The sequence below is a fragment of the Petaurus breviceps genome, unplaced genomic scaffold, assembly GCF_028583685.1.
Source record: "Petaurus breviceps papuanus isolate PSGF00001 unplaced genomic scaffold, PetGlider_PUasm1.0 90451, whole genome shotgun sequence".
Lineage (NCBI taxonomy): Eukaryota > Metazoa > Chordata > Mammalia > Diprotodontia > Petauridae > Petaurus > Petaurus breviceps.
This window is the reverse complement of record NW_027187258.1, coordinates 365,097-375,162: the sequence shown is the minus strand read 5'-3', so window position 1 is coordinate 375,162 and position 10,066 is coordinate 365,097. Positions and strand designations below refer to the sequence as shown.

At 49.6% G+C, this 10,066-nt stretch overlaps 2 protein-coding genes across 2 annotated transcripts; both read left to right on the top strand.

Annotated features, from left to right (window-relative positions):
• Positions 1-627: 627 nt before the first annotated feature.
• AKAP4 (A-kinase anchoring protein 4) lies at positions 628-6,956 on the top strand. Its single transcript, XM_069109006.1, has 6 exons — positions 628-831; positions 1,383-1,478; positions 2,712-2,759; positions 3,112-3,210; positions 4,192-6,342; positions 6,585-6,956. Exons 1-6 carry the CDS (start codon positions 640-642, stop codon positions 6,738-6,740), a joined length of 2,742 nt encoding a protein of 913 aa, XP_068965107.1. The 5' UTR covers positions 628-639; the 3' UTR covers positions 6,741-6,956.
• Positions 6,957-7,390: 434 nt separating this feature from the next.
• LOC138141683 (basigin-like) lies at positions 7,391-10,062 on the top strand. The gene is made up of 2 exons (XM_069062468.1): positions 7,391-7,456; positions 9,211-10,062. The coding sequence occupies exons 1-2, from the start codon at positions 7,391-7,393 to the stop codon at positions 10,060-10,062; spliced, it is 918 nt and encodes a 305-aa protein (XP_068918569.1).
• The last annotated feature ends 4 nt before the right edge of the window (positions 10,063-10,066 follow it).

Below are 10,066 nucleotides of genomic sequence, written 5' to 3'. Positions count from 1 at the left end.
TTTTGGGTCAGCCCAGGGGAGGGAAAGGGAATTCAGATGTGGGAGGGTTATTTTTGACTCAGCCCAGGGGAGGGAAAGGAATTGAATTCTTAGGTATGGGAAGGGGAACCCTTTGGATATAGATTTGAACTCTTTGATGTTGTCCCTCCCCCAAAAAAAAAACCCTTTAGTCTTAAAAAGTTGGTAACTATTGAGGTTATGGATCCAAAAGATCTGGTAGCTCAGAGGGAATCCCTATACAAAGTAAATTCAGGGAGGGAGACAGGGCCTGCTGGTGGTGTCTTAACCACCAAAGTAATGGCTGAAAAGGCATCATCAAACTTTTTCTCCAGTTAAGCCTTGAAATTTGGTATAATCTCCTCCCAAAAAACTGAGTGTTGGAAAATGGTGACCTGACCACCCTTCACACTCCCCTGTCACCAAAAGGGTAGGGGGGCAGGGGGGGGGGCTGAGAAGGGAAATAGAAAAGAAAAAATGAGTGCTTCTATTAGAGTATAAAAGTGGGCCCCCAATTCCCTTCATTTGATTGAGGTATTTTAATATAAAAAATCAGCCCAAGCTGTATGCAGGCCCCGCCCAGTTTTGAGCTCAGCACAAGTCCATTGATGACTGAGGCTATGACACTTCAGGGTGTCTGTGATGCAACAGAGGCTGATGACCAGCCTGGGTAACAAGAACAGGGAGGGGAGTCCCTGGCTAGTCAGTTGCACTCAGACCGCCTGGCGGGAGGGACATCCAGCTGTGAGGTGCCCAAGAACTCGGCACTGCCCACTACCATCTAAGGGGCCCAGCTTCCTTTCTGGGTACCAAGCTTCAGACTACTCTGCCAAGGTAATAGACCTAGTTCGAGTTTTCTTTTTCTTTTCTTTCCTTTTATCTCTTCTCTTTTCTTTTATTATTTCTTTTCTTTCCTTTTAGTTCTTTAGGCATTTCTAGTCTCTAGTGAAGGGAGTCTAATAAGTCCCTTTTTTAATCTCAAGTGACTAGGGATGAGAAAAGTAATTTTTTCCCCTTTTTCTGAAGTGTTAACAGTCAAATCCCTTGTGTCTAGAGGAAGGGGGGGTCTGTTTCTCCAACTTATTCTTAATGAGACAAGACTATAGAGTCTGCTATTAAGATAAAACTGGGGGAACAAGACCCAAAACTGCAATTTTCCTATCAGGGTAGAGGGTTCCCCTAAAATCCCCAAGTATTTGGGAATGGGGTCCGAAACTGGTGTGAGGATGACCCCCCTTCGCCAGAGTTTTGGAACGAGGTGTCTGCTGAAGCTGCTAAGTCTAAGTTCTGGGCACTGGAGCCCTGCCTCATTGATTTGGTTATACTCACTCCTCCCAAATTCAGGGAACATTGGTTCCCACACTTTTTGGTTTGTCTTCTTCCAGATGTCTGATGATATTGACTGGTTACATAGCCGCAGAGGGGTCTGCAAGGTTGATCTCTACAGCCCGACAGGACAACAAGATCAGGACCGAAAAGTGGTAAGTGGGGAAGCTCCTCAAGGGCTCCCAAACTCTGGCCTCATTCGGGCAAACACGTCTCAGCTTTCAGAGCACTTCCAAAGCAGGGAACTTTATTTAGACTTGTCACTTATAACAAACATTGGGAGAAAAGGAAGGATAGAAGGGAAAGAAATTGGAGAAATTTTAGAGAAAAAAGATTTTTAAATCAAGTAAAATGGAATGGGGAAGAGGAGACACTTAGAGGGCAGGGAAAACAGACTGGGTTGCCTGGCAACCATACTCTGTGACCTCACACAAGCCATGATGTAATAATGCCCCCCTCACCCAGGCAACTGCCAGGCTAGCTCAGCTTAGCTGTAACTCTCAGAAAGCCATGATGTCACAAAGGAAGCCATGGAGTCAGGAGAGTCCAGAGGACTGGGTTTGAATCCCAGCCCTGGCTCTACCACTAAGGATCCTATGGGGCCTTAGGCAAAATAGAGCAGCTTCTCTCTATTACTTCTTAGTTCTCTCACTTAATTTGTTCTATAAAAGGATAACTTTACCAAAAGTTCTCCCTTAAAGGATTTCACACCCTAGTAGTATAGAGAACCCTATTCACTTCTCCCTTGCCTTTCCAAATCAAGATTACATCCTACCCCCAACATCATCTCCATCCCATTTGATCAATAACAATCCAACAGGAAGTGGAAAGAGAACCAAAATGAGAGGTCTTCCCAAATGGAAGTCAGTCCCTATGATGGGCTTTGGTTTTTCCATGGGGGATCCTCAGGAGGCCCCCTTCTATAATATTCATTAGCTGACACTTCTATGTAGTTCTAAACAGTTTGGAACTCAGTCTCATCATATACTAGTTCTCATATGCATGGTCCTTGAAAAAAGTTGAGGAAGATTTAAAGGAAGACTAGATTAGATTGAGATTGAGGATGGGACATAACAAAATACTTCTAATTTTCACTGAGTGCATCTGTTCCTAAAGATCATCCCAAAGTCCCTGCCCCTTTTGACCCTGGTCTTGGCAAGGTTGAGCAGGACAGGGGAGAAGAGAGATTTGAGAAACATAGCTCACAATGGCAAACCCAACCAGGGGTCCCCATGGCTCCGGAAAGAAATGGAAGATCACAGCTTTCCAGTAGGGAAAGAAAAGGAAGGAAGGGAATAGGGAAGAAAAAGAAGGTGTGGCCATTCCCTCCTTGGGCTCTCAGGTCTGACCTGGCTGTGACTCGTCCTCCCTGTTTCCTTCTGGCTTAGATTTGCTTCGTCGATGTGTCAACTCTCAATGTAGAAGACAAAGACAAGGTGAGTGTGACGTAATTTAGACTTGACAAGTCACCAGATAACCCCAGTGTGGTCTGGTTATAACGTTAATGCATTCCAAATGAGGAGGAGGAAAGGTCTAAAGATAGAACCCTAAGCAATCATTGTCTCTCTGTCATATGGGCTTTCTTTCCTTCTTCACCCTTGCCAATTGGCACTTTTTAACACAGGCACCCTCATTGCCTTTCTTATCCTGTGTCCCATGGATGGGATTGGAAGGAGACACAGAAAGGGATGTATGACTAGAAATGGGGGTGCCTCTAGGTTAGGGAAAAATTTGTTGGCTTATCAACAGCCCCCTGAAAAAACCCCATGTTTTTATTATCCACAACAGGAAGGAGGACCTAGTTCAGAGGGGGAACTGGACCTGGAGAGTTTGGAAGAAAAGGAGATAATTGTCATAAAGGACACAGAGAAATTAGATCAGTCCAAGGTAAGTGCCTAACCACGGAGTGGCACTGCCTTCCACCCTTAAAGCCCCCCTCCTCTCCAGGAGTGAGGGGGATATCACACTCCCCTTTCCCCACTGTTTGCTTGCCTGTGATTGGCAACCAATGATATTCAAGGAAACTCACACAATTTGCATAACTGTCAATCTAGAACTTTAAATATGCAAATTGGTTAGCAACAGTAACTTCTAAACAACTTTGTGTAGTCATCCCACAGTGGGCCTCGGAATTCTTATGTTGCCCAGAGCCTGAGTTCTGAGTTTTATATAGACTGAGTTCCCTAGATGCGGGTGGGAGAAATCTCAAAAGTCTCACCTTAAGCAGCTTCTCCCCCCCCAGCCCCCACATATCATCTAAGCTCCTTAGCCACCTATTTCTAACTGAAAACTGGCTATTGTAATCATAAAGATTGGCCCTTGAGAGATCCTACATCCTCTGACTTGTCCATACTGACACACAGGACACATTCTGAGAGAAAACCAGAGTCCCACTGGTCTTCATGGGACATCGGGGCCCTAGCAGGCCTTGCTCATTTGGCCTTGCTTCTCATGTACTCAGAACTCAATAGAAAAACTTCCTCCCAGCCTGTCCTATTTCCACCTTTTGGAAGGAAGGAAAGAAACACAAGATATTCTCAAACAAAACCAGAGAAGTTTCAATATGTAGTTTGGAACTGGGGGAAGGAACATGGATTTCTGAGAAGAGAGGTGTACGCACACTTGTCTCTCTGCCTCTGTCATGCCTACAGATACACTAGAGTCATGAAACTGAACCCTGGTCAAATCCATCCCCATCACTCTCCATTGCATGGCAGCATGTGTGTCTGTAGCCAACCTCCATCCAAAAGGTGCCTTTAGAGCTTATGCCACTTTGACCCTGGCAGGCAAGGACAAAAAGAACAGGGAAGCAGCCCCTCCCCCACTTTTGATTGACTGGGTGTGTGCCCTCCCCCCTTCCTTCCTTAGACTGAAGGATCCGTGTGCCTTTTCAAACAAGCACCCTCAGACCCTATCAGTGTCCTTAACTGGCTCCTCAACGACCTTCAGAAGTACGCTCTAGGCTTCCAGCACGCTCTGAGCCCCTCATCCTCTAGCTGTAAGCACAAAGTTGGGGACCTTGAAGGCGGGTACCGTGGTCACCCCAACAAAGACAACTGCTACAGCGTCTATGCTGATGAGCTGAGCATGGACTACGTGGCCAATAACCCCCACAAGCTGCGTTTGGAGATGGCCACAGCCAAGAATACCAACAATAACCAGAGCCCGTCCAGCCCCCTGGGGGCCAAGTCCCCCAGCACGCAGAGGGCCGTCATCTCTCGTGACAGGGAATGCTCCATGGATGACCTCTCCTTCTACGTCAACCGGCTCTCCTCCCTCGTGATCCAGATGGCTCGCAAGGAGATCAAGGAGAAGCTAGAAGGAGGAAGTAAATGCTTGCACCACTCCATCTATGCCTCCACTGGGGACAAAGGCAAGAACAGCCCCCGAAGTGCAGTCAGCAAGATTGCCTCCGAGATGGCCCACGACGCAGTAGAGGTGACTTCAGCTGAGATGAGAGGCCCTGGAGACCTTGATCATAAGGACCGCAAAACCTTCTTATACAGCGAATTATCCAACAAGTCCAAGGCGGGGGAAAAACAGATGTTCCAGAGAGACAGTAAAGAGTTTGCCGACTCCATCAGCAAAGGCCTGATGGTGTATGCCAACCAGGTGGCCTCTGACATGATGGTATCTGTCATGAAGACCTTGAAAGTCCATAGTTCTGGTAAGCCCATCCCAGCTTGCGTTGTGTTGAAGAGTGTCCTGCTGAAGCACACTAAAGAGATCGTGTCTGATTTAATAGATTCTTGCATGAAGAACTTACATAACATCACTGGTGTCCTGATGACTGACTCCGACTTTGTCTCTGCTGTGAAGAGAAACCTGTTCAACCATGGCAAACAGAACGCCGCTGACATCATGGAGGCCATGCTGAAACGCCTAGTCAGTGCCCTACTTGGGGAGAAAAAAGAAACAAAATCCCAGAGTCTGGCTTACACCTCGCTGAAAGCTGGAACCCACGATGCGAAAAGCAAGAATCAGAGCCTTGAATTCTCTGCCATGAAAGCTGAGATGATGAAGGGGGGGAAGGACAAAGGAAAAATGAAGCCCGACCAGTGCAAGTCCCTGACCAGCGCTGAAAAGGTCAGCGAACACATCCTCAAAGAAAGCCTTACTATGTGGAACCAGAAACAAACTGGCAGCGGTCAGACCAAGATGCATGGCAAAGTAGGCACCAGCCGGGAGGACAAGAGGGAGAAGATCAGTCCTTCCACTGATTCATTGGCCAAGGACCTGATCGTTTCAGCCCTGATGCTAATCCAGTACCATCTGACCCAGCAGGCCAAGGGCAAAGATGCCCTTGAAGAACCTGAACAGCCTGGATCCACAATGGGCTACATGGCCCAAGGTGCCCATTATGAGAAATCTGGCAGTGGACAAAGTGCAAAGGCCCTCTCAATGAAACACCTGGAATCGCGAAGCAGCCAACATGCTGGCCCATCCACCTCACCCAAAGAGCTGGACACTCAAAAACTGGACATGTCCAACATCGTTCTGATGCTCATCCAGAAGCTCCTGAGTGAGAGTCCGTTCAGCCTGGATGACCAATGTGAAGGGGAGAGCAAACGGGCTGAGTCCAAATCCAAAGTCTCTTCTTCCACTTCAAAACGTTCTGACAGGGGGGAGGAACACTTCCAAGACCATCAGGAATGTGATTTCATGAGCGGGATGAAGCAAGTAAACCGCCAGTTTGTGGATCAGCTGGTGGAGTCTGTGATGAAGCTGTGCCTCATCATGGCCAAATATAGCAACAACGGGGCGGGCCTCGCTGAGCTGGAAGAACAAGGACTCCGTCGCTCACCTAGTTTCCGGGCCAGCAATTCCAAGTGTGCTCAGGATGCCATGATGTCCCATTCCTTTCATGAAAACCCTGGGCCTGAAGTCATTGTTAACAACCAATCTTCTACCAGCAACCTGCAGAAGCAGCTCCAAGCTGTGCTCCAATGGATTGCCGCTTCCCAGTTCAATGTCCCCATGCTCTATTTTATGGGAGATGAAGATGGTCAGCTTGAGAAGGTACCTGAGCACAGAACTAAGGAGGCCTGGTGGGGGGCAGGGAGGTGGTTCTGGCCCATGCACTCCAGCGAGTGTTTGCTCTGAGAGATGGAGTTGGCTGGGGGATGCATCCTGGGGGATATGGGGTTGGCTAGGGGATGCATCCTGGGGAATAGTTATTAATCCTGGGAATGGGCTTGGATGCTCCTTCTCCCCTTGGGTCCACTGCCCCATGTAATGGCCCTGTTCTTTCTTTCTGGCAGCTTCCTGAAGTGTCAGCCAAGGCTGCTGAGAAGGGCTACAGCGTTGGAGATCTCCTCCAAGAGGTCATGAAGTTTGCCAAAGAAAGACAACTCGATGAAACAGTCGGGAACATGGCTAGAAAGCAACTGCTGGACTGGCTGCTCGCTAACCTGTGAGCCCACTCCATCGCCTCCTCTCCATTGGCCTCCCTCCACCAACGCGTTCTGTCCCAGCCGGAGTGCCGCCCGCTCCATCCACTATGGTAGTAAACACACGTTTCCGCGATGGTATTGAATGACACACAACGAGGGATTGTACCACGAATGACATTGAATGTCCAACGAGCTGGGCACAAGACGAATAAAACACACATGCCTCAGAAAAAAACCAAACGTTATCGTCCTTCTTTGAGCTTTGAACCTTAAGGGGCATCCTGGGGGGTGCAGAGGGTGTGACAGATTTTTCTGAGAAGGCTGACTGTGTGCTGACGATTCTCTGGGGCAGCATGACCTCTGGAATCTTCTCGCCCTAGTCCTTCCTGCCCCACCACACCACAGCATACACAGGCTTGCGGGGTATATGGGGCCCAAAGCTCAGACCCACATGGAATCAAATAATAAGCCCTTCCTGATAGGAAGAAAAGGGCAAGCAGAGAGTTTACATTCTCATTCATGTAGCTTCAGAGTAACACACAAACACTTAAGGCAGCCCCCCCCCCAACTCCCAAGTGACCAAGGAGAGAGATGAAGGCCATGAACCTATGAGGACAGAGGTGACACTTGTGAAGCCACAAGGAAGCAGCTCTCTAGGGAACTCAAGGGGGCCCATGGTGATAGGAGGAAGGCACCAGTACAGCCCAGAGGTGAATTCTCCCTGTAAGCCAGTTGGAGATGTGAGACTGACTGGGAAGGGAGACAGAGAGAATATTGTACAGCTCAGGCCCCCCCTATAGTGTACAGCTTAGACTTCTATGATACCACTCAATCCCCCGCATTTTTTACACTTCAGGTTCCAGTTGTGCACATCTCATGCCCCCCCAATTGTAAATAGCTCAAATCCCCCCATATGTACATCTCAGACCTCCAATTGTGTACAGCTCAGGACCCCTACTGTGTACAAGTGTTCAGGCCTGAGCTGTACACAATGGGGGCCTGTGTTGTACAAGATGAGGGCCCTGAGCTGTATACAATGGGGGCCCAAGCTGTACACAGTCGGGGGCCTGAACTGTACACAATGGGGCCCTGAAATGCACATTTGTGGGGCCTAAGCTGTGCACAATGGAAGGTCTGAGCTGAACACTGATGGGGGTGCCTGAGGTGACACAATGGGGGGCCTGAGATGCCTGAAGTGACCTACTGGCTATCCCCTTCATACATTCTGCGCCCCCTCCCTCTGGCCTTAGCTTACGCTATTTTCCTGTGCCTAGAATGGCCTTGCCCAGGTTTCCCCTGCTCCCGTCTCCTCCCTGTTGAAACACTGTTTACTCTTTCACTCTCTTTTGCCTTAGAATCTGGTTTTTCCTCCCTCTACTGGACAGCTCTTATAAGGTCTTCATCTTTGTCTCTCCTCACCCTCAGGCTAGTCGTCTGTACCCACTCAGTACACAGGGAAACGGAGCTTAAAGGACCTTCACTCGATTTTGCAGATGGGGAAACTGAGGCCCAGAGGAGAAGCTGAGGGACATTACTAAAGGCATTCAGGGAGTGAATGAAGTGAACCATCTTCCAAGGGTGCTTGTAGTGACTCATCAGACTGTGAAGTGCCCTCCTCCACTCCCAGGACACTTTAATGACAGGAGAAAACCAAGATCACTTAGCCTCCCCCCATTTGGGGCCTTCATTGATTTCAGTTGGAGATCCTTGCAGGGAGTTTGGCCTATTCTGCCTGGAGAAGAGACACACTAGGTATTTAAGTGTTTTTAAAGGCTTTAAACACTTTGGAAGTGTTTTTTAAGTTGAGGCTTGTCAGGAAGACAATTGTCTAGCCGGTAGAATGGAGGAGTGTTGGTAAGCTGGAAGGCTTGTGGAGGAGCGTTATGGGGATGGATCAGAGAACTGAGCTCATACTACTTACGTCCATCAGCTGAGGGAATTGAGGGAGAGAAGCCTGGGGGTGGCAATGATGGCTACTTTAATGTCGTGGTCTGGACAGTGTGGGCATGTAGGAAGGGGCAGGTTTCAGCCGAAAGGCAGGAAAATCACCCTAGTCACCAGAGGAAACTCCAGATGGAAAATAATGTGAGTCCCAGCTGGAGAGCGCAGAGGAAGGCAACCCAGCTGGAGAAGGGGGCTGTCTGTGGAGACTGGGTTTAAGGCACTATGGAGCTCTTTAGTGCGCTGGGCCCTGGAGTCAGGAAGACTCATCTTTATGAATTCAAATCCCGCCCCAGACACTTCCTAGCTGTGTGACCCTGGGCAACTCCCTTCACCCTGTTTGCCTCAGTTTCCTCATCCGGGAAACGAACTGGAGAAGGAAATGGTAAACTACGCCAGTATCTTTGCCGAGAAAACTCTAAATGGGATCACAAAGAATGGGACACGACAGAAAAACGACTACACGAAAGGAGCGGGATGCGGGAAGTTGTCACGGTCCTCGAGGAGCTGAGGGCTCATTGTGACGTCATCACGCTGTACGTTTGGGATCCAGAACCAGCCTTATAGTTGGCTCCTGGGCAACGGAATCCTCATCAATGTGAGCGTGCGGCGGAGGGAAAGGTCGTTGGGCAAAATGGGCTTAGCCCAGCTGGGCAAGCCGCTGTGGGCTGTTCTCCTGAGTGTACTGGTGCTTGCCCTGTGGGAGGCCCAGGCCGCTGCTACAGAGAAAACCGCGACCGAATCCGACCTTCCGTCTCACCTCACCCGTACCCTCAAGCAGACAGAAGAAGAGTCGCAGCTCGCGGGAGAGTGGCACACTTCCGGGCGCCGATGGCCAAAGGACGACCCGGCCGGGGAGGCTCGCCTCGACTGCCACGCTAAGGACCACGAGGTGTCTATGGAGGACCCGAACGGAGATTACCAGTGCGCTTTCCCGGGTAAGGTGGACGACCAGAAAACGTCCGAGCGGGAGAAGGAGCGGCCCAAGGTGTTCGACAACCGCCAGGGGGAGCATGCCCTGGAGAGCGAAGGCATAAACATGGTGTGCGAGAGCTATTCATTGCCTTCCCTCACCTACTGGTCCTGGTACCGCCACCACGAAGTGAAGGGTGAAGTCTTCCTCCTGTTCAATAGCACCGGGCGGCGGGTCTTCATCACCAAGGGCGCCGACTTAAATGAGCTACTTCTCAGTCTTTTGAGCGCATCCCAGGACTACAGCCAATACATCTGCCTTGGCACCAACAGCCAGCACAAGCGTGTCGCCATGGTCCTGCTCGGGCTGCGTTACCACCTGGTAACTCTCTGGCCCTCCCTGACGATCATGTTCTTGATGGTGGTGTCATTCACCATCATTGGGCTTTACAAGCGCTGTCGGACCCAGGTCGAGGAGTTCGACGAATATTAGTCGG

Bases quoted from the DNA above. Each gene is read 5' to 3' on its own strand.
- LOC138141683 (XM_069062468.1), top strand. From the start codon at position 7,391: ATGGTGATAGGAGGAAGGCACCAGTACAGCCCAGAGGTGAATTCTCCC. The intron at 7,457-9,210 runs GTGAGACTGACT...TTTGGGATCCAG, and splicing joins CCTGTAAGCCAGTTGGAGAT to AACCAGCCTTATAGTTGGCT.
- AKAP4 (XM_069109006.1), top strand. From the start codon at position 640: ATGCAACAGAGGCTGATGACCAGCCTGGGTAACAAGAACAGGGAGGGG. The intron at 832-1,382 runs GTAATAGACCTA...GTCTTCTTCCAG, and splicing joins CTTCAGACTACTCTGCCAAG to ATGTCTGATGATATTGACTG. The intron at 1,479-2,711 runs GTAAGTGGGGAA...CTTCTGGCTTAG, and splicing joins AAGATCAGGACCGAAAAGTG to ATTTGCTTCGTCGATGTGTC.